Here is a 24,614-nt window from a genome sequence, read left to right on the forward strand (position 1 = left end):
ACCTTCCCCGCCCCCCTCGCACGCAGAGGTTGTTAGCTGCTGGAGAGTGCGATAGTAGGTATTTTTTTAGTGTTTTAGGGGCGACTAGAACGACAAAGTCTTGCACAGATTTAGGCCTCAACATAACCGATGTAGGTGTCATCGATGTGTGGAGGGTTTAGACCCCGATGCCTTTGGCGGTCGATATTGACCTCGTCGTTCCTAGCGGAGGAGGTGTATCCGATAGTGGGGCCATGAGACAAGTTCTTTGACGGATGCAAGGTAGTTTCGGAGCCTAGTGGCGGTGGATGGAGGCAAAGCCGATGATTAAGGTCGAGGGAGACAGTTTGCGACCCCCTCAGCCCTGGCCGCCACTGGGTTCCAGCATGATACAAACATTCTTCTATCCGATACCGGTACAGACTCCTCTCCAAATTTGTTCCAGATTTCCGATTCAAAGCAATCAATTCAGATCTTGACAGTAGTTGGAGGAGGTGAAGCTGATGGCTAGGCCGAGGGAGGCAATCCGTAACCCCCTCGGCTCTTAGCCACGATGAGGCTCTAGAGGCAATGCCATTCGAAGCTCAACGGGGGTTGCTGGAGGTGAAACCGATGGCTAGACTGAGTGAGGCAGTCTGTGACCCCCTCGGCCCTTAGTCATGGCGAGGCTCCATAGGCAGGGCCCTCTAGAGACCAGTGGCGGTTGCTGGAGGTGAAGCCCATGACTAGGCCGAGAGAGACAGTCCACGACCCCCTCGGTCCTTAGCCATGGTGAGGCTCCAGAGGCAGGGCCATCTGGAGCCCAGTGGCGGTTGCCGGTGGTGAAGCCGATGGATAGGCCAAGAGAGGTAATCCGCGACTCCCTCGGCCCTTAGCCATCCCGTGCCCATCAGCAGTTACCGGAGGTAAATCTGATGGCTAGGTCGAGGGAGGCAGTCCGCGACCCCCTCGACCCTTAGTCGTTGCGACGCTTCGAATGCAGGGTCATCCAGAGCCCAGCAACGGTTGCTGGAGATGAAGCCGATGGCTAGGTCGAGGGAGGCAGTTCGCGACCACTTTGGCTCTTAGCCGTGGTGAGGCTCTAGAGGCAGGGCCCTCCGGAGCCCAATGGATGTTTTGTCGGAGCTGAAGCTGATGGTGAGGTTGAGGCGATCTCTTTGGTACTCGGCTAGCGCCTTTGAGTTACCAGAGGGTTTCGTGCCTCTATGACATCAATGCTATGCCTTCAAATTGCCAAAGGATTTTTCGTATCTCTATGGCATAAGGGCTTATGCGTTCGACCTACCGGAGGGTTTCTTTGTACCTCTACAACATCGGGACTTATGCCTACAACTTGCCAGAGGGTTTCTTTGTATCTCTACGACATCGGGGCTTACGCCTACGACCCGTCATAGGGTTTTTAGTACCTCTACGATATCGATTCTTTCATCTATGCCCTGTCGAAGGGTTTCTTTGTATCTCTATGACATCGAGGCTTTCGCCTACGACCTATCAAAGGATTTTTTTTTTACCTCTACGGCATCAGGGCTTACGCCTATGACCTGATGAAGGGTTTCTTTGTACATCTATGACATTGGGGCTTACCCTACAACCTATCGGAAGGTTTACAGTACCTCTATAGCATCGGAGCTTTCACCTACAACCTACCAGAGGTTTTTTTTTTTTACCTCTAAGACATCAGGGCTTTCGCCTATGACCTATTGGACTGTTTTCAGTATCTCTACAGTATCAGGGATTTTGCCTATGACCTGTCTGAAGGTTTCTTTGTACCTCTAGGACATAGGGGCTTTCACCTATGACCTGTCGGAGGGTTTTCAGTACCTCTACGGCATCAAAGCTTTCACCTATGACCTATTGAAGGGTTTTCAAGGTATCTCTGCTACTAAGGCCATGCCATCGGTGGGAGATGTTTTTAAGATGTCCCCGCTATCGATGGCTATGCCATGGGTGAGGAGGTTTTTAAAATGTCCCCGCCATCGAGGCTATGCCATTAGTGAGGAGGTTTTGAAGATGTCTCCGCCACCGAGGCTAATTCATCGGTGGGGAGATTTTTAATCTCTATGCATTATTTCGGTGAATGCATAATTTAAGTTTTGACTGTAGATATAATTTAGGTTTTACTGCTTATTGTTGAACAGAGATATAACTTAACTCTTTTGGTATCCTGTTATTACCTAGCAGCTATCTGTCGTAGAGACTTTCAATCAGATAAGCTAGCTACTTTCAGAGTACGCTGACTTTGTTGTATAAATACTAACTAGCTAGGTAAGCTATTACTAGGTGGCCATAAGCGGGTGTACATTTGCCAAAATAGGGCCTCCACAGTAAGGTCAAAGGCCTGGAAGAACTTTGTAGCCTGAAGGCGGCGGAATGGTCGGTTTCTCCGGCCTGGGCTGCCTGTCGAAGGGTTTAGGCTACGTGGGCATCTGGAGAACTCGGAGCCCTATTGTCGGAGCCCTACACCCCTTCGCCACGGCCAATCCCACCAGTGTCGAACCCGACAGGGGAGGCACGTCAGGGGCCCCAACCGCTCCGAAGGCTTAAGTGGGGCCCCCTACGTTGGAGGCTTACCAGACTCTGTTTATGGCTAGGGCCTTTTGTGAATCAGTCCTCATTGCTCGGCTATTGCACCATAGGTGGTGGAGCCAGGGGCGGCATAGCGGCTGAGGGGGGGCTCGGTAAGGCCCAGGCACCCACCTTGCGGCCCGCTGCAAGTTTGCGACCCCTAGGCTTCAAGTAATTTGCCAAACCGGATTCTCACCATTAACTGAACAAGATGCGGTACTATCGGTGACATGAGAACCAGGGGTCCCCGAGTCCCGAGGCCAAGACAGCAGAATGCCACGTGGCGTCTTCCCTCGGGGACCATCTCCCCGAGGGCCGAGAAGAGCGAGTTCCGGGAGGGATGCTCGGGGCCATGAACAGTGGTCCCCGAATACCCGTAGTTCCCCGAGGATCCGAGAAGAGGTAGTTCCGGGAGGGGTGCTCGGGGCCATGAACAGTGGTCCCCGAGTACCCGTAGTTCCCCGAGGACCCGAGAAGAGCCGGTTTCGAGATGGTTGCTCGGGGCAATGAATAATGGTCCCTGAGTACCCGGAGTTCCCCAAGGACCCGAGAAGAGATATGTCCCCGAGCACCCTGAGAAGCCCCTTACGGTGGACCCCACAAGGGCTCAGCGGTGAGATGTCAATTGGTGAGAGGCCCGATGCTACATTTAAGAGGGAGCGTGGCCTGTCACTTCTAACCACTCCCCCCACGCCTGTTGTACTGAGTATGTCACTCCCTGTCACCTCCTAGCAGGAAGGTGGGGGGCATTTAATGCGATGGGTCCCATCGCGCATCACCCTGCGGGGCCCATAAAGGAAACGGCTTGGAGATATCGTCGCTGGGCTCGAGGCGTATCGTCTGCCCCCCTGCCGTGTCAGACCTGCTCTAACCGAGAGAGCATGCGGGGCAGTTCGGCGACTGCCCGGTGGGCCCCCCCTCCTGCACCTGCTAAAGTTGGGTGTTATAGGCGACAGGACCGGCCAAAGGCGCATTTTCAATCCCCATGATGGTTGCTTTCCATTTATGACTCATGGGAGGTTGTGCCCCCGTTCTGGGCACGCCGAGCCTCCCCCGATAGGATAAAAGGGGGGTGCACTCCGTAAAAGAGACAAAAGTCTTAGAGGTCTGAAGCTCGACGAACAAGTCTGAGAAGCTGAGCAAGGGTTCACCAAGCTCGAAGCAAGATCGAAGCTCTAGATTTAGACAAAAAAAACCTTGTAACACAAGAGATCCAGAGAAAGGTATTCCAAGAGCATTAATAGCATACACACATGAGTAGGGTATTACGCTCTGTGCGGTCCGAACTTGTCTAAAATTCTTTGAGCATTTACTCTCACTAGCCGACGATCATCCGTCCCGCCTATATCTCACATATTCGCATTAAATTCATGTACGAGGTAGATCCAGAATCAACCCTCCGGCCGAATCTCAAAGGGGATCCCTCAAGATCCCCGCTTGCGGAGTTCATCCTCCAACAGATACTATCAGTATAAGCCCTGGTTTGCGCTCCAAATTCTGATAACAATCGATATGCAGATCTCACCGTGTAGATGCCATGGTTTTAGCAGACCAGGCCCAAAAGTCCTCTTGCACCGTGGGATTCTATAGGCATCACTAATGAGATAAGATTTTCTGAGAGAGCCTCCATGGTCCACGACATGTCATCATGAATGATCAGGTGAATGATCAGGTCACTGACTGTAACTGCAGTAGCTCCATCTTTGCGACATATCGGTTTATTTTCAATTGCATCAGATATCCATCGATCTATCTAGACATTTGTTTGGGAGCCATCTCCAATTCTCTTGATTAAGACAAGATCGAGAGCCCTACGGCCAGCCAGGATAGCTCGCCAAGTATGAGAAGAGTGTTTCTTTTTCCTAGCAGCAATGAAATCACTATTAGGGTAGTATTTACCTTTTAGAACACGAGCACACAGAGATACAGGATTGCAGTTAGTAATTGATCACTAAAACATTAACCGTAGCAAGCAAAACTGTGCGAACTGAAGCCCTGTTGTAATGGAATGGAGGGAGTTCTCTAAATAATAGATCAACTGAAATAACGCTTACAGATACCTGAAGTAACATGCAGGATCTAATCACAACAGTCGACGGAAAACAGAAATCTGATACAACGAAATGATAGAGAAGCCGCTAAAAAAGCACATGATTACATTATTGCAAATGATGCAGTTTTCAGTCGACTATAGTGGTCCGAATAATTAATCTACAGGAAACTCAGTAATTCTAGCAAAAAATAATCTACAGGAAACTCAGTGATCTGCTGACAACTGTAGAAGAGCTCAGATGTTTTCTGCAATCCTTCTTATGGAGGAGTACGTCCCGAGGGCGGCACTGATGACGCCCATTATTATTATGACAACGCTTGCGATTACCTGAAATTGGGGGATGATAAATTAACTGTCAGTCAAGCTTGCACGGTCACCTACAGAGATCTCCAGTTGAGAGCTTGATATACATAAATGAATGTTCGTTTTGTGACAACTGCTATTTGACGGCCATTTACCTGCGAACGTGTCGCTTTATTGTGTGCGATCTTCAGGAAGCACAAGGCTGGAATTATGACTGCCTGTAATCATGGAAAGTACGTTCATTATCATCTATGCTTCGGAGTTCTTAGGAAACAAAGAACAAAAACTTTTGTTTGATAACTTGGTATGAGGCTGTTAACTGCAATCATCAATGCTTGGTATATCAGCAAAATATTAGACGAGACTATTGTTCTCATGGAACACTTCAAAAGGTGGTGCATATGCAAGTTAGGAAATTATTTTAGATATGCAGAACAAGTTCCAAAATTCAGCTTTATCATTGCACCATAACAACCTGTATTTCAACAAGTTTGCCACTTCAGTCTCAATGCAGCTCAGTGCCAGTATATAGCCAGTTAAATGAAGAAAAATGACGTACCACAAGTACACTAAGAAGTGATCCAATGAGAGCCATCACAAGACCTGAAATAGCAACAGACAGTTCAGAAATGCAGGGCACGCGTCAATACAGCAAAACCGAGATGCCACTTGAAGTATAATGTTTGAAGTTGTTAACATGAAATAAAGATTAAAATATGCAGAAGAAAGCAAAAACTGGCTTGTATTGTACTCATAAAAACTCCATACATTAACACGAATGGAGATGCCAAAAAAATTTATGACAACAGAAGCGGAGAGAGATATGCAGTATGCACAATTCGGAAAAGGAGTGCATGCTTACCAAAAAATGGCAGAAGAAAGGCAATGCATACAGTTGATGCAACAAGAGCAGTCCTCAGTATAATAGCACACCATGTTTCATTCAAAAAACCTTCAGGACGCAACTCTTCTAAACTTCGAGCAATTGGGTTTAACAACAAGGCATATCTGCTTGTAATTAAGGATGAAGCAATTCCATACAGAGTTAAAACAATTAAAAAATGTAATCCTAGAAACCTGAACTTTAACAAGATCTGATAAAAAGGATACTTGGTGAAAGGGTTGATAACCTGAAAAAATAAAAACATTAGTAAGTAATAGAAAGAAAAATATTTTTGGAATTTGAGAAAGTAAAGTTAGGTCAGGCAGCTGCTACCGTGGTCCACAGTGCAACTTTTGAGGCAACCGAATGCTTTGGAAGATTTAAAGTGATTTGTGATAAAGTATTCTCCCCAAACATAAGAAATCCAATGATAGCGAAAGAGCCATATATTGCTGTGCAAATTGCAAAACTGCACAACACCATTACACCTTGAGAAAAATCATTTTCAACAGTAAGGTAACATGAATCAGAAATCAGTTCGAACAATACCATATAAACAGTGCCTTAGGGAATTTTGTGCGATCAGACATCGATTGGTAGATATTTGGAAATACTGAGTGCCCAGAGTAGCAAAATCCATAAATACCAATAGCAAAGGGCATGCCACTCCAGTTTAGTGCCTTCCCAGTTGAATGGAAGCCGATACCATCAGTAGTACCAACTAAACCAACAGACAGGAATATCAGAAGAGTTGCAATAACACCACCCGCTGCACAAATAATAATTAGTTAAACCATGTTAAATCACTTAATACTTACGTTAATATTACTAGTGATTGCTGTGCAAAATGAAGTATACTATGAGCAGTGAGACCTGAAAGGTATGAGAGCACTCGAAGATCTCGAAGCCATACTGTTGGCAATACTAAAAGAGCAGTTAACACTCCAAAAAAGTGCTTCCCGTCAGCATGAATCCCAAGCCAATCGAAACTGGCACTAGGAAAAATTGATGTGAGGTTATCACCCTCCAAAATAATGAACTCCACACAATATGACTGCAGCCAATAAATAATATGATAAATGTGAAAATTGATCCAGAGATGTGCTTTATAAACAATCTACTAGACTGCAAACTATGCAAAACGAGCTACTTACATATAGCTCAGTATACAAAATAATCTGCATAAAAAATAACCATCAATCAGTTTTTCTTCCTTACAAAGTAAAAGGTTAGCAAAACATCTTATGCCTGAAATAAAACAAAAGGGTATAACAACATATGATGTGCAGTTCCTCAGCCTTGAGGTACAAATTGTTGAAATTTATTTTCATTTATGTGACAGCCTGACATGCACTCCAAAAGGTGGCAACATTTTAAAAAGAACAAAATCAAAAGTTTGAATATGTAGGGGCTTTTGCAAGATTATGAACAATGGCATATGAATGTGATTCAGCAGGGAGTTCAGATCATCGATAATCAAAATAACAGTAAGCCCATGCAAAAATAAAAGTGTGTCTACCTTAACCATTAAAACCATCAATAAATGTTTTTTAATGACAAAAAAAAGATCAACCGTGGTTTCTAGAGAATGTGAAATGTAAATTTTGTTGTTGCACAGGCATTTCCACATACTCTTGAACGACAATCCAACTAATTTCATGGTAAAGAGACAAGAATTTACAGATATGAACACACGGCCAATTCTTCCAAAGGCAGCCTCCCCAATGTCTGGATAACTTGAAACACCATCTTTGCTCTCAAAACAATATTTCAGAAGAATTCCAGTATAACAGCAAACAAATGCGAAACATACTAGAACTGCAAGGCCTGCCCATCCAGCTTCATGAATTGTAAATGGGGTGGAAAGAAGGCCAACACCAGCAAGTACATTAATCCCTACCAAATGACAAATAGAAATATATATCAAACATGTTCAATAGTAGGCAAGTAATTTGAGCATCCTTGTATTCCAATATTAGTACCATTGAAGACTGTTTGTGTCACATTGCATCCTTGACTAATGCAGGCTTCACCAGTTTGTTGCAAATGAAATGAGATTCTCTCATCCCTGATTGAACCAAGCGATTTCCGCAAGTTCTTAACAGATTCCTGCTTTCCGGCACCCTTATCCGATACTAAAGGCAACTTCAGGTCAGAGCCCAGATCACTACGACCAAGATCGAGAAGTGAGTATCTGCTTGTAGAAGGGCCCAAGTAACCAAAGTTTGGGGATGCAGCAATTGTATAGGTGTCAGTTGTTTCCCTGAAAAAGCAAACAGTATATCATAGCATATCATTATCACATTATTTGTAGAAAATGATCCAAGCATAACCTTGTAGTACAACTGCTGGAGTTCTCTAAGTGTGATCAGTGATCACTACTAGATATCAGCAAAGGCAGAAATCGTGCAATGCCTTAAGTTCTTATTGCATCAATGATCAATCAGTAAAAACACAACCTCAATCAATAAGAGCAAGCAAAAATGATCGATTTGATACGGTAGGATCAATATATTTGGTAAAAAAAAACTAAAAGTTATATACATCATTTGTATACTGATGCTACGAGAAGCCAAATGTCCTTTGCATCCCCTCTGTATCATATGACAATAATGGCATAACAATAGCACAAACAGTGCATCATCAATTCATCATGTCAGCATCATGCTTATGGGTACCAGCGCCACGTATCAGTTTCAGCACAAACACGCCTTCTGAACGCTTCAGGTTGTTCAGACCACTCCCCAACTGCGAATTCTAGGTCATTCCGATTAAGGATGAAAAGCTACGAAGATAATCCCAACCAGACATATCAATGCTCAATCCGCTATCAAAGCTATCATTCCATCCCGTCCCAATCACGAAACTAGCATGGCAGGCTGGGCTTCAGCCCGGGCCATGTGCCCAAATTTCAGTTATATTTACGGTATAACTAGTAGATTTTTTAAGTCTAGTCTAAAATTTGAATAGGCCAGGCTAGGGCTTGACCCATGGCTAGTTCCGCCCCTGCATTTGCCCCTGTGCTCACAAAATACTTTTGCATCACGAAATTAACAATTCAACCGAACCCGCTAATCAACCTAGAGCTTCACTAAAAACAGGGGAAGTCAATGGAGCAACTCTACCACTACCAACATCAGTCCATCTACAGCCACGGAGCAACTAGTAAACAGCAGGCTGATAATAATTATTAAAAAAAATGCGTGAAGCGGCGATCGACCAGGGAATGCAAGCGGCACACGCACCTGTAGCTCTGCGGCCACTGGCGGGACTGGAACGAGCGGGCTGAACCGGCACCATCGCCCTCCTCCTCTTCCTCGTCATCATCCTCCCTGCCCTCGTCGTCATCCTCGTAGTCGTCGCCGTCCTCGAAGCTGCGGCGCGGGCTCTCCTCGATGCTGCCGTCCTCCAGCGCCAACTCCTCCTCCGCCTCCTCCTGCTCCTTCCGGTGCTTCTCCGCCGCCACCGCCGCCATCTCGATCGCCGCCTCTCACACTCGAGCTCTCCCTCCGCGCGTGCGCAGCACAGCTGGAACGACCGTGGAATGGAGATTGCGTTGCGGATACGAGAGGTGACTGACGCTTCGAGACGAGCGGTGAAGGGGCAGGTTTTTAATGGCCGTGATTTGATTGGGCGCGCCGAAGCGAGCCAAGGATGGCAGGAAGGGATCGCGCGTCGCGACAAGGCTGCCAGAGGCGCGGGTGGAGGGGGGGTGCCTTGTGGTTGAGACGGGGACCCCAGACGCTCCGTCTCTAGTGTTGGCGCGGCCACATACGTCAGGAGAGGAATGGTGGAACTCGTAGTTATGGACCGAATCCTTTAGTATCGAACATTGTCTTCTCCGAATAAAAACCTCGGCGATGTTTGCTTCTTGATTGGTTCTATGAAGCCCCTTCAGATCGAAAACAAATAATATAGAATCATATTCATAAATATTTTTGTAAGATTTTATTTATATTATTTATTATATAATTTAATAATTGAGTTAAAGAGAAGAGAGAATGTACATCAAAAGAAGGTTTTTTTATAGTATCAGGTTTTATAAAATTTATTTTCCTATAGTTCTATATGTGGCGACGGATTAGCTAGTTAATTCGTGGAAAGTTACCCATAAATCCATTTATGGTTAGTTCCTTTGTGTTTTCATTTTTCTTTTAAAGAGTAGTTGTGATTAGTGCTAATTAATTTTCTTTTCTCACGTGAAGTGAGTAACATTCTAGGACGTTGGGATAGTAGGGTAAATAAAGAGCGGAGGAGTTAAATCCCACTTTCAAATGATTTATTCAGCTACTTTCAAAAATAGATTCTCAATTGCTTTCCATGCATACTTACATATTACACTAGCATTCAAAAAAATGAAAAAAGGTTAAAAAAAAAAAGAAGTGCAGCAGTCCACAACATAGTGGAATGAAAAGCAATATCTTATTAATCTGGATTCAATCAACGGCTGCATTTTGAGAAATTGACGTCAATATCTTTTTATCAGAAGCTTTTGAGACAAAATTTGACTTTGATAACTTATCTAACAAACTTTTGTAAAAATGATCAAATGAAATCTTTAACAAATAAAATTATGTATAAAAAATTTATACCAAAATTGGTTCCTAATAAATTATCTAACAAACTTACATGAAAAAAACTCTATCCTAGTAACTTTTCTGAAAAAGAGTTGTACCATTCACTTTTATAAGAAAGTTTTACGTGAAGGTTAGATCAAAAAAAATTCCACATAAGTTAGATTTGAAAAAACTTTGATCTTAATAACTTATGTAACAAACTTACTTGAAAAAACTTTATGCTAGTAATTTTTCCAACGGACTTGTCTCATTGACTTATATAAGAAAAGTTTTGCTTGAAACTTAAACAAACAAATTCTACACAACAGTTTGCAAATAAAGGTCTATATCTAGAACTTAATAAATTATCTAACAAACTTAAATCAAAAACTTTACACTAGTAACTTTCCTACAAACTTGCTTGAAACTTGAATAACAAGTTGGAGACAAAAACTTTCCCAGTAAAACTTTATATAAAAACTTTGCTCTTAACTTATCTGACAAACTTACATGAAAAACTTTATCCTAATAACTTTTGTATCAGGCTAGTAATAAATAAGGTATATTTTAGTAAATTAAATGAAAAGGTTTGTTTTAAATTTGGATAAAAAATTAGAAACATGATAACACTTTAGCTCTTATTGTCTTATCTAACAAGTTTTTATAGAAACCGGTCAGCAGCTAGCAAGCTTTGACTGCACATAGACACATGCCCAAAAACACATGAGTTAACAAAGAGAGAAAAGAAATCTCAAAATGAATACGGGGGAGGGAGAGGGTAAGTCTTAAAGGGGGCACCACACGACACAATAAAAAAGGAAAGCGGAGCTCGGATCGGTGAGCGCGAAAAGGGAAGGACAACGTTGTCCACATCGTGCACGAGTGCAAACTAATAACAGGAATTTCGGGCGAATTGGTGGTAAAACTTGGCAAGTTCGGGAGTAGATGAGCTAGCGCCCGGCAGAGTATACGTGTGACTGACTAGTGGGAGCATCATAGTGATAGACCATGATAGTGATAGGTTGATCCCATCTATAAAAAACCACATGTTCTAATGATCAAGCACTGAAAATGAGATCGATGTCTCAGGCAACGAAGAACGACTAGAGACGGTGGAGTTAGGGGAGGGGTTGATTTGCTGGGCGGGGGAGCTTCCTTCGTCACCGAGTAGAAGAGCTACTGGTGAGGGAGCCCGACCCAACAAAGGAGCTGGCGCATGGCTGAATGTTCGAGATTTTGTCTAGATGGGAGGTGAATAGGTGTTTCTGAAAATTAAAAAAATTCACAACAGATTAACAGAATCCAGAACTTTCAGGTACCGAAACTTCCGAGCTCAACCTGAACTTTCTGGATACATAGAGCGAAATCAAAATAAAAGTACGTCTAAGCAAGTCTAGTTGATTATATGTGTTACCATAGGTTTCTAGAGGTGTAGTGATTCCTTTTCACAAATCATCTGCAGTTGCAAACACAAAATCACGTAGATCGAGGCAAATTGCCTAAAAGTTAACTAGAACAAGAATGAACAAGTATGATCCTTGCTGACTCAATGAGAGTCTTATTCTTTCTCTCGACAACCCTATTTTATTGAGGAGAGCAGGGTGTCTAGAATTTATGCTTGATGACTTCTTCATCAAGAAAATCTTCAATTTGAGTGTTCTTGAATTCATTCTCGTTGTTGTTTCTCACCTTTTTTATCTTTACATCAAATTTATTTTGAGCTCTTCTCATAAATTTCTTGAATATGATTTGTGTTTCACTCTTATCATGCAAAAAGAATATCCAAGTGAAACGAGAAAAATCATCGACAATAACTAAACCATATTTGTTACCGCCAATGCTTATATAGACAATTGGTCCAAATAAATCCATGTGAAGAAGCTATAATGGCCTTGTGGTCGTCATCGCGTTTTTGGCATGATGAGAAGCTCCAACTTATTTTCCCGCTTAACATGCACTACAAATTCTATCTTTCTCAAAAGAAATATTTGTTAGTCCTACAATATGCTCCCCTTTAGAAGTTTAGACAAGTTCCTCATGCTAACATAAACTAGTCGGTGGTGTCATAGCCACTCCATGCTAGACCTAGCAATTAAATAAGTCTTAGGTCTCACTTTATCCGTTGAAAAATCGACAAGATAAAGCTTACTCTTCGAACGACCGATGAAAGCTATCGAGGAGTCATCCCTTCTAGAGACGGTCACACCCTCACTAGTAAAAAGATAATTGTAGTCAATCTCACAAAGTTGTAACACGGATAATAAATTATAGCTAAGAGATTTGACTAGCAAAATATTAGAGATAGAATAGTCATTTGAAATAGCAATCTTACCTAAACCAATTACCTCTCCTTTCTCATCATCACTAAATACAATTTTTTAATGCGATCCTCTATTTTCTTCAAATGATAAGAACATGCTCTTCACTCTGGTCATATGATTTTGTGCATCCACTATCAAGCACCCAACTTGATCTACTAGAGGAGCATGCCTACAAAACAAATTAAGCTTTTGTTTTAGGTATCAAAATTTATTTGGATCATTTTATATTAGCCACAAGAATTTTTGACACCCGCACATCACTTTTCACAACGTGATCCTTTATGCGAACACCAACATATAGAGCAATTATTTTACCAACACGGTTCCTCTTCGGAACATAAGAGGCATAAAGTGTAGCTTATGGTGCATGGCATATGGGTTGCTTGGCTCATGTAGTGGAATCAACTTGTTTTTCTCTTTTGATAAATTTGAGGCACTTCTTGCTATTTACCACCACACGCTCATTTGCTTGCTTGTATACATATCAAATTCAAGCTCTCTGTTTTGCTTGTTGTCCTTGACCTTCATGGTTTTATATAGTGCATCCTTAGATTTGTATGTCTTGATACACTCATACTTGACAAAGATATTTAATCTCTCATTTTCCTTTTGTAATGCTTGCAAAGATTAAGTATTAGTGACACAAGAATTAATATCAATATTATAGCAACGAGAGCAACCTTTACTAGTAGAAACATTAGAGAGCAATATTGCATTATTAGAGGAGAAAATGCTATTCCTAAAGGCATCAAATTGCACTTCAAGAGCTTTATGAGTTTTATCCAAACAATTGGCATTCTCTTGAAGTGTGGTATTGCTACCCTCTAGACTAGCAATAGATTCATTAGTCAAATTTTAATTGTTTAGTCAACTCCTTAACATTTCTCTTCTCTTTAGCAAGGAGCTTCTCGAGTTTAAGATTTCTCTCCTTTTTAAGGATGAGCAAGTTCTCTTCCTTCTCGAGAATCTTCTTTTGACTCTCTATTGTTTCTATTAGTTTTTTATTTTAGCCATAGCATTTTACTTAAACCTTTCAGTAAAGATTCGCAACCACTATCATTATCGCTATCTAGGAGTTTGAGTTGTGATTTTATCTTGCGCTCTTTTGCCATAAGACACTTGGAAGTGTCGTCGTCATCGCTCATGTCACTAAAAAGTGAGCTTGTCGGTGGAGTGGAGCGTGTGGTGATGGTGGTGACCTCTTCATCATCGGAGTCAGAATTAAAGTCTCACTCCTCTCGGTGTGAGCTTGACCCTAATAGACAATCTTGTGAGTCTTGTACTTGTCCTTCTTGTAAGGTTTGCCCTTCTTCTCTTCCTTATTCTTGTTCTTCTTTTTGTTAGGACACTCGGTGATAAAGTGGTCAACCTCATCACACTTATATCAAGATATCTTAGATGGTCTTGTTTTGAACTTGTCTTTCTTGTACTTACAATAACCACTATTCTTCATAAATTTCTTGAACTTCCTTACAAAGAAAGAAATTTCTTCATCATCGAAGTTCTTTTCTTCACTTGAGCTCGATTCTTCACTTTTCTTGATCTTTCTTGCCTTCAATGCAACATCTTCAGTCTTGGAGGTTGAGCTTTGCTTGACAAGGTTCTTTCCTTCATTTACTTCCTCCTCCATGAGCTCATGAGCAAGAATTTTTTCTAGTACATTACTTGGAGTGAGTCTCTTATATCCCTTCTTTCGCGGATGAGTGTTACCAAGGTGAGATTTCTTGGTGCGAAAGATCTAAATAATCTTCTTACCACTTTGTGATCATCTAGCTCTTCACTTTCAAGCCCTCTAATATTATTCACTAGCAACATCATGAGGTCAAACATTGTTTGAGAGGTTTCATCATCTTCCATCACGAACATTCCTAATTTTCTTTCAAGCAACTCTATCTTTGGTTCTCTCACACTTGTGGTACCTTCATGTACAACTTAGAGTGTGTCCCATATCAATTTGGCCTCCTCAAGCCCATCCACCTTATTGAACTCCTCAAGGCTCAAGGCATCAAGCAACACACTTGCAGCTTGTGCATTGCGGTGAAGGTTTTGCTCCTGTTCTGGAGTAAGCTCTATGTCTTCATCCGGTAGTTTAAAACCTGTACACACAATCTTTCAAATACTTTGATGAAGAGATATTAGATGCAATTTTATTTTATACCTCCACACGACATAATGTACACCATCAAAATATGGCACACACCCGGAGGACACAAAAATATAAGAATGAGATGCATATAATTTATCATAATTGAAACTGATCTCAACTCTCTTGTTCCTGCCATCGCCCGATGTATCATCCTTAGGACTTTTCGGACTCTTCTTCCCGGATGTCGATATCTTCAAATTCTCCAAGTGGTGAAGCCTTGTAGGAGATTAGGCTTTGATACCAATTGAATGTTTGAGATATCGCCTAGAGGGAGGGGGGTTGAATAGAAATTTCTGAAAAATAAAAACTTCACAACGAATTAACATAACTCGGAACTTCCGGGTTTAGTCCGAAACTTCCGTGTATCGAAAGTTCTAAGTTCAACCCGAACTTCGTAGATACAGAGAGGGAAATCAAAATAAAAGTATGCCTAAGCAAGTCTAGTTGATTTTATATGTTACCACAGGTTTATAGCGGTGTATTGAGTCCTTTCCATAAATCACTTGCAGTCACAAACATACAACCACATAGATCGGGGCAAATTGTCCAATATCAACTGGAACAAGAATGAATACAAATAAGCAAATGAGACAAGGATTTGTTTCCCAAAGTTCAAATCCAACGATGCTACGTCTCCATTGAGGTGCTCACAAAGAGTCGGCGGTCTCTTTCAATTTTTTTTCTCACAAAGTGACCACGAAGATTGAGTTTAGGCTTAATCAAAGTCCTCTTCCCTTGTGAAGGCGGGGATGAATCTTCACAAATGTCATGTGGCACTCCACAAGCTTAGGTGCATGAAGGGCGACGTCTAGCCATCTAAGAGGATGAACCTTCAAGAGTAACAAATGTGATGTCGATGCGGCTTGACGATGAACTCAAACGCTCAAAGATTGCAAAGTAGCTTACTAGTACTCAATTTGAATCTCTCAATCCAACTCTAAAAATCTTGCAAGAGTTAAAGCTAAAGTGAGTGAGGAGAACTCTAGATGGGCTTTGAATGCACTTGTTTCGTGGTAGGTCAGTATCAAATGTAAGGGGGTGAGGGGTTATTTATATATAACCTCTAAAAACTACCTGTTACAGTATTTTCTATCTAAATTTGGAACTTTCGGGTGGAACCCGAAACTTTTGGGTTCACACTTGAATGCAGAACCGAGAGCCCTAGCCCAAACCCAATCCAGAGGTTCCAGCTAGCCACCAGAATCCGAAAGTTTTTATCTAATCTGGAACTTCCAGGTTCAAACTTGAAACCCGGACAAAGAACCTCAAACCGGTCCTCATCCAGAACATCCGGCTACTCGAAACTTCTAGGTTGGTTAGAAAAGTCACACTGAGCACTCCTGCCCGGATCCTTATCTGGAGGTTTCGGTTTACCCGGAACTTCCAGGTACACACAGTAAGTTAAAACTTTCCAGTGTTTGTGGGTAATTGTGTCTCTCAACTTAGTTTTAAAAGGGCACTGAGCATTTAGACATCTTCAAGTCTATTTACACGCATCCCTTTTGATAGTACAACAAATCTTAACTCAATTTTAAAAGTAAAACAAATTTAAATTTATTGAATAGACACATGTCACTTCTCTTTTCCTTTTTGAGGGTCCCAAGCGTCTTATTAATTCTCCATGAGACTAATACATGTTCATAAACTAATTAAACTTTATTAGTCCCCTAATCTCTTGTTATTAATTAATTAAAACCTATATAGAAGACCTAGATGCACTTTTAATGAGGGCAGGGCTGCCAGGCGACAGGAGCGTCAGCGGTCACGAGGCGATGGAGGACTATCGGATGGGCCGATACCGAGGTAGGAAACTCTAAAACAAAGAGGTTAGAGTATAGTGACAAGGTACGAGGGTGAAACCACAGTAGGGAATCACGAGGACCGCTTCATTGGGTCTCGTATGTCCATCAGGAGGTTGAAGAAACAACCCAACTTTCATATACCCATCGAACGGTCAAGATCTGTCGCTGAACACAGTTAAAAAACGAGCGTATGTAAAATAGCAACACCCGAAATATAAAAAATCTGGTCATGCACAGGATTGACAGAGCGTATGTAAAATAGCAACACCGAAATATAAAAAATCTGATCATGCACAGGATTGACGGATGTCTCCAGCAAAAGGAATATGGCAGACGATCGATCGACCTGGCGCACATGTCTGATGAGATAAAACGATATCTCTACGGGGAAGGAAGGATGTGGCGTGGAGCTCGCACGGCCATGTGACCCATGACCGTGCGCAGGGCCGCCGTAAGTGCAAGTCCCAACACAAGGAACCGGCAGCTGGCGAGGCTAGTTCCATGCATTCGATTGACTCGATCGCGTGTGTTTTCTAGATTATCTCTTCCATCATGATGGAGCGGCGACGGAAGCGTACCCATGTGTCATTCGGTACAGGCCAAGCCAACTTTTTGGCAAGTGCAAAGCCGCAGTTCTCCCGATCGGGAAAGCCCCCCGGTGTGGCCTCTGGCTGCATGTGTCTCGTAACATGCATGCAAACCTGCTGTAATGTGAGAGATTGGGCATAAAGAGGATCGATCCCGACGCGGAAAGTTCGGTGAGGTCGACGACATGCATGTGCATCGGCAAGATAAGATCACCGCCATCTGTGGTCTGCGTCCTGTTGTGGTTTTCACGAGCCAGAGCCCTCGCATGCCCGATGCCCCGATGTGAATGTGATTCACCGGGTTACCCAGCGACACGAATCGCACACGCGATGCTTCTTGTCTAGTGCCGTCTTCGCCTCTTCTGGTCGATTAAGGGTAGACTAGCTGATTTTTTTTACGATTGGTGGAGATATGGTTTGGTTACTGATATTTTAGATGAGTCGGTTGGTGATTAGTTGCGTGTAATGCAGGGTCAAGGGTGGAATACGTGTTAGATTTTTTTTAATCGGAACTCAGAATTCCATTAGCTAACTGGAACGGCAAGATCACCTTCCAACAATAGAATTACATCAGGTGGAACGCTCGCCTCATCGAAGTATAACGATTGTTGCCCACCTGTAATACCATGGCTAGCAAGTACATGAGCCACTTTGTTACACGCCCTTAGGCAAGTTGATAATACGTGTTGGAATTTTGGGACTGAAGCAAGACGGGGAGCAGATAAGCCACAAGCGGGATCATTATCCACGTCGGTAACACATCAGCTTCTAAGCAGTGCTGTGACTTGCAGCTCGTCGTACGCCGGGCGCGGTGTGATCCAGAACACGGGAGGTGCGTGGCCCAACCAGTACTACGACGGGCAACGTTGAGCAGGCTGAGCCCGAGACGCAGGGTCGGCCCACGGCCTTCAAACTGCCGAAGAACCTCTAGCCGCCCGCTACGCGCGGGGCACGCCCCCATACGGCCATGCTGCCGAGCCGAGCAAGCAAGTGCTTGCCCGCGACCCCTGAGTGGTTACACCGGCACAGCCGCACGAGTAACGTGGTGGATCGGCGGAAATGTGATATTTGTGCAAACAATTTTGTTTCATATACAGGACGTGATAAAGTGATCAAGAAAACGTATAAACCATTAGTCCGTTACTCAAGTGCACAAGCTTGCAAACATCTATTGACTGTTGTTGGTTTTTACTAATTGCTAAGTGCGACTTCTGTTGGTGGTTTGGTGCTTAGACATTATTGTTTTCTTTTTCTTTTCTTTTTTTTTTTTTTGGAGAAAGAAAGTGCTCAGGCACTCTCAAAACACGCCTATAAATGCTGTCCGATTCATTTTGTGGTAAAGAAAACAGGACTTACAGAAATGAGAATACGGCCAATTCTTCCAAAGGCAGCCTGTCCAATGTCCGGAAAGGTTGAAAGACCATCTTTGCTCTCAAAATAATATGTCAAAAGAACTCCAGTATAGCAGCAAACGATAGCGAAAAAAGCTAGAACCACTAGGGCGCCCCATCCGGCCTCACTAATCGTAAACGGCGCAGAAAAAATGTCAATGCCAGCAAGCACGTTAACCCCTGCCAGCAACAAATAGAAATATGAAACATGTCCTATCCTATGTCCAATTATATTGCAAGGATAGTACTGTACCATTGAATACGGTTTGTGTTATATCGCATCCTTGAGTGATTGAGGCTTCTCCAGTAAGTTGAAAATTATCAGAGAGTTTCCCATCACTTAGCACTGATCTAAGAGGTTCTTGCAAGTTTTTGACTGAATCTTGATTCCCTTCTAGCTTGTCCGACAAAAGAGGCAACTTCAGGTCAGAGTCCAGGCCGCTGCAGTCACCAACGCCCAGGTGACCAGACCCGGAGGCGCAGCGATGGTATAGGTGTCAGCCGATATCTCACGATTGCATCATCCGTACATTGCAGACAAGAACAAGATCGTTTAATCATTTTCGAAACGCGAGCACTTTTGTTATTCTTGACGTGCTAAAGACACAGATGAAACGCGAACAAGATCGTTTAATCAGTGTTGTACCGTATGCAGGTCCCAGGTTTGATCTCCTTTTGGAGTCGAATTTCAGTGCCTGCACGAGCTCGTTGGTGGGACGTTTGTGACTCCACCCCACCTGCCCGTGTTCGTGTTTTGAGTGAACCCGGTGCGTACCGGGGGTTTTCTCCAGTGTAGTATAGCGTAGCGTGTGTTGTACTAAAAAAGACACGGATGAAACGAGATTGGAGAGAGAATGGACGTCCACGCACGCACCGGAAGCTCTGCGACCACCGGTGGGAGCTCAACGAGTTTTCCTCCGCCTTCGCCTCATCCTCGCTACCGCGGTCTCTACCGAGCGGGCAGTCCTCGATGCCGCCGCCATCTCGCCCACGCGCGCCCAACACAAAGCAGAATTCGCTTGGAGACGAGAGGGAGATAGTAATGGCCGGGCTTGGAGGGTGCGGTGGGGCGGCGGGGGAGAGGTGCTAGGGGTGGGCTGAAATCTCATGGGCTCGCATGCAGTACCAATCAGTTACAAAAAGAGCACGCGAGTTGGGCTTGATGACCTGGCGCTTGGCCCTAGAGGTTGGACCTCACGTGAATGAAATTTTCACACGTGTCATATACATAGTTTATCAGGACTATTTATTTAGGTTTAGATTTATATTAAAGAAGTAGGTAAAAAAATCCATAAGATAGTTGAGGAGAACCAAAAGATATATAAGTATCAGGTGAAGGATGGATAAGTGAGATAAGTTAGGTGTGCATAATCCTATACGGTTTTGCATTTCCCCTAGACCACAAGGTCCTGAAAAATCGAACATGCAGAATCATCATCTTCTTTTTTTGAGATGCATGTGGAGTGAATTCATGAACGGCCAAAGAAAGTTTCATCATGCATGATGCATGCACTAAAGCATAGACCAAAGGCTTTTGGTCCCGCTTTTATGAAGCCGAAGGAGTTTTGCTGGGGTTACCAACTTACCGGGTTAGCACATGAAAAATAAACTGAATCTGCACCATCAAAAGATGGTGTAGCCAACAAAACAACACAACTAAACTACAATTTCAGGAACTGAGATAAGCACACATCGGGTAGACAATTGTTTTGCTTTACATTGTTTTTATTCTTTTTCTCGAATACGCAAAAGAATTACGCATCATTGTATTTTTTAAGATAAAGAGAGTTCTATTTCATCAAGCTAATGAAAGCATCACGGTCTCTACATCTTTCGATATATATGATCAACAGTTATTACAAATTTTATAGATACGATGCAAATATTCATCCACCATACATCCATGACACTCTTATAAAAGAGGTTTAAATAAAGATAGGTATTCATTCTTAAAGACATATTCTATTATTAAATGGGAATTGTTTGAATTACACAGTGAGCAGCCCTACAACGTGGAGTACATTGTCTTTGATGAGACAACATGATATTTCTACGTACGTGCAGATGGTTGGATCATCAGATCGTAGCGATTAACCCTCCCTCCACTCTATTTTTCGTCCAGTCTTTACCGCTAATAGGATGTGCATTGGGGCAGCTATAATCAGTAAGGACTCACTGTGCAAGTGATCGGTGCCAAACAAAAGCAACGTACAGCTAGTAGACAATTGTGTGTTGCTGTACATGAATTATCACTAACGAGACAGCCCGTACTGGGAGCATGCACCTCCTTTGTCCTGGCTGCAGCATCGATCACTGACCGGATGCACGCACGTATGGCCTAAGCATGTATGATTGGATTGTTAGTGACGACCCGCCGCGCAAGTGATCATGATCGATGCCCGACAGAAGGAACATACAGCAGACCATTGCATGTTTTGCTCTTCCGTAGGATGGAGAACCGCGATTAGAGAGGAATAGATAGTTGTTTTATAAATTTCTTATAAAATAGGTAGTCTATTTTTTTCACTTAACATTTTTTAAAAACACATAAATAAAAATATAAATTTTAAAGAGACAAAGCGAGAAAGAAAATTTTTAGTAACATAACTCCACAGATGAAATATGAATCATAGGCTCTATTTAAGACTATTTCATGTATTTTTAGCATAAAAACTTAAAACTTGAACGAAAAAAAAACAAAAAGACAATCATCGAAAGAAACAACTCTCTAAATCGATGGTCTAGAGACAAGTGGATTCAAGACTCTCTCAAATACATAAGTATATGAACGTTTATGCCCTAGCAACAAGAAAACAACTTACAAGGTTGAAAAATCGTAACTCAAAGGTAAAAATAAAAATCAATAAGAAAATCATTAAAAAAAACTTATAAACTTGCAAGGAAACCAATAGAGAGACTAGATAAGGGAATTTAAGCATATGCAAAAATATAAATTTTATTACTTAAAGATGTTAACCATATTTTAGACGGATTATAAGAAATTTTCTTTTAAAAACTCTCACATATTACATAGTCTAATCACTCATCCTCCTCTCCTTTGAAACCCTAGCACTAAGCTCTTAAATTGGTGACACTAGAGGCTCAAGTGACTAATTCAAACTCTCTCATAGTCCTACCCATCTATTTATAGACCTAGAAAATTTAACCCCCAAGTTTTCTAACTTGTTACCAAAATAACTCTCTCTTGTAGTAAACTCCTACCTACCACCGATGATATTTTGGTCCATTTCTTACTCCCTCTATCGAACGATTGTGACACCTTCACGACTTAGCTTCACCTCGACGCAAGTTTCATGATAGTGCAACATACTCCTCCAATCCTCATACAGTTTTGATGTCCAACTGTGAAACCATCTGCACACTTATCAAAGCGTAATCGTCACTTTCTTACAGCTTAAGTAAGAGCTCTGATATCTACACGTGTATTCCGTCTTGCGATCCTAACCGTCGACAAATCTCTCCCGCTTCCGATCCATCGGATCACCTTGTCACTTGCACCGATATCGCTTTTGCTTGACTTTGTCAACATACTGTCTTCATCCTCCGTTTCATGTTTTGCTTGATCTACACGTGTACAGCTAAAATCACATTTGATTCCGTTTGGTCTCATTGATCGTCCGGCACCAAGCATCCGCTTAGTCCCGATTACTCGTCGTTGACCGTCAAGTTGCATCCATCACCTGCACATCATGAGACAGTAAATATATTTCTCCAACTCTAACTCTAATTAGTTCATAATCAAAATGTTCAAACCAAAGTCAAACAATTTAAAACTCGGCAAATCAAATCAACAACCTTATCAATCACTCATCACATATTTTAACTTATTTTCTCGTCTTCTACACGTATCTCTACGTACACTACAGGTAGCTAGCTGGATCCAGTCAAGAACACCCTCATTCGTCTTGTCTACACAACACTGGCCGGATTCGCACTGGAGCAAGTATGGTCATACATGAGCCACGGTGCAGGTGAAAGCGCCCATACAAGACGCAGAGTTGATCTAGCTTGTCCCGGTCCGATGGATGCATGGCTCGCATGCAAACCGTCTTTTAAAGTTATTTCTGAACTTTGGTCGCAATGCATATCGACGAGGCGGCCCAGTACGATCGAACGGGCAGTGTAACTTTTTGGCTAAATTGCAAGTACGTATGGCGTATTATGGAGACGGATATGGAAAGGCCGGTCTGGCATGTGTGTTCCATAGCATGGAACAGCTAGCTAGCTATACACACATGAGAAGAATCCTGAACCCGCCTTAAAGGACATGTCACATGTATGTATATACATTTCGCGAGAGATCAGATCGTACTGGATATATGCATGCATGCACATCAATCATGGTGCTTGCCATCGATCGATATATCCCTTCTTGTGTCGTCTTTGTTTACTCGTTGTGTGACATATACTCATACTCTAGTACAGTTATTTGAGAGAGATTCGACCAAGCAGAATAAATTTTATGTAGATTAGTATGTGCTTCAGCAGCATAATTTTTATGTAGATTCGACCAAGCAGCCATCGCCATGCCGCCGCCGCCACGGCATCCCTCTCCGACCTCTTCTTCCGCCGCTCCGACACCGTCGATACCCACAGCACTCTCCGATGCAGGACATCAACTCCCCTACCTTGGTGTCCAGGCGCCGGTCGGCGTAGGAGCAGTGTCCTGGGTTAGGCCGCCAGCCTCCTTGTTTGTGTGGCCTTCTTGGTTGGCATAATTCTTCTGAGAATAGCATTGTTAATACACTATCAGTTGCTAGTTCAGCAGCCGGTCACATAAATCGAAATTGAATCAATCGATGTGTCCCGATCGGATTCAACGTGAACTGGTGTGCTGTCAGAATCCAGAAGTCTCACAAGTTGAGGAAAGAATACGGCAAGAAAATTCAGAGGAAAAACTGCAGCACATTTCTTCTATATGTCATGGCTGATCGGTAATTATTCAGTATTAGCTGGCACCATCAGAACTGCATGCATGTATCATCGGTCGCTGAGCTTGGAATGAAGTCGATAAGCTTAGTGACTTGGTGCAGGCTCATGCAGAAAATTTTGTCAGTGGCTGCCCATCGAAGTAGCAACAGGAGCACGCAAGCAGTAGACATGAGCAAGCTCTGCACCTGCAAGCGAAGTTATCGGCTCCAATTTCTCATTTCCATTTCTCCGTCCACACATCGTATCAGAACATGAAATTTTAAACAATGCTGAGGAGATCTATTCCCCGTCTCCATGGTTCTTTTTGAATTTTTTGCGCGTCCATGCCACAGGATTCGTCGGTGGTCAGTATTCCAAATACCGTCCACCCAGGCTCAATTTGTCTTTTTAATTTCTCGCTCTATACAGCGTATTAGAGGCTAAATTTCTGTACGAAGCTGCGGATACCTATTCCCCGTCTCCATGATTTTTTTTCTAAGATTTTTGAGCGTCCGTACCGCCGACAACATAGTTGCCATATTCCTCTTCATTTATCCCTTAGTATGTTGCGTTAGAGGCTGAAAGTTGTATGATGCTGCAGAACTCTGTTGCCCTTCTCCAAGATTTTTTCCAGGATTTTCCGCATTTTTGCCACCGGCAGAAAGGGATCTGCCATGGCCGTTGTTTGGGTCGGCAGCAGCAGCAAGCAACGAGGTGCGGAAGCTACGTGCCTACGACGGTGAACGCCTTCAGACTTCAAAGACATTCATCCCCTCGTCGTCCACGGCGTGCATGATCCTCCTCCGCACGCCGTTCATCTCCAAGGGAAGTAGATGGCCAGATGCCAAAAGCTGGGGGCTGCATGGACAGGCTGAGGTGCGGATCATATGATGGGTCAACAACATAGCAGCCTACACAACGAACAGAGATTGTGTTGGCCTGCCTTGTGCTCTCTGCTCGGGTTGTGAATACTTATAGCTAACGAGAACTATATTCCATCACGTTCCAGCTTCAAAAGCAGGCTAGGCAGATGCGCGTGATCTTAGCACCACCTTTTGACACAGATACATCATACATGTGTACATGACAGAGACAA

General features: G+C 43.0%; 1 protein-coding gene across 3 annotated transcripts; it reads right to left on the bottom strand.

Moving 5' to 3' along the window:
* Positions 1-4,655: 4,655 nt before the first annotated feature.
* LOC133919960 (amino acid transporter AVT1A) lies at positions 4,656-9,414 on the bottom strand. Of its 3 annotated transcripts, XM_062364548.1 has the most exons (12): positions 9,029-9,411; positions 7,766-8,046; positions 7,465-7,679; positions 6,938-6,961; positions 6,657-6,837; positions 6,333-6,552; positions 6,117-6,252; positions 6,011-6,030; positions 5,763-5,908; positions 5,460-5,503; positions 5,056-5,118; positions 4,656-4,924 (listed from the first exon to the last, which is right to left on the bottom strand). In XM_062364548.1, the coding sequence occupies exons 1-12, from the start codon at positions 9,256-9,258 to the stop codon at positions 4,832-4,834; spliced, it is 1,653 nt and encodes a 550-aa protein (XP_062220532.1). In that variant the 5' UTR covers positions 9,259-9,411; the 3' UTR covers positions 4,656-4,831. The 3 variants fall into 3 exon arrangements, with proteins under 3 accessions (XP_062220532.1, XP_062220531.1, XP_062220533.1); XM_062364547.1 differs by having other exon boundaries at positions 5,763-6,030; positions 9,029-9,414; XM_062364549.1 differs by lacking the exon at positions 6,938-6,961 and having other exon boundaries at positions 9,029-9,412.
* Positions 9,415-24,614: the final 15,200 nt, after the last annotated feature.

The sequence above is a fragment of the Phragmites australis genome, chromosome 5 (genome assembly GCF_958298935.1).
Source record: "Phragmites australis chromosome 5, lpPhrAust1.1, whole genome shotgun sequence".
NCBI classification, from domain to species: domain Eukaryota; kingdom Viridiplantae; phylum Streptophyta; class Magnoliopsida; order Poales; family Poaceae; genus Phragmites; species Phragmites australis.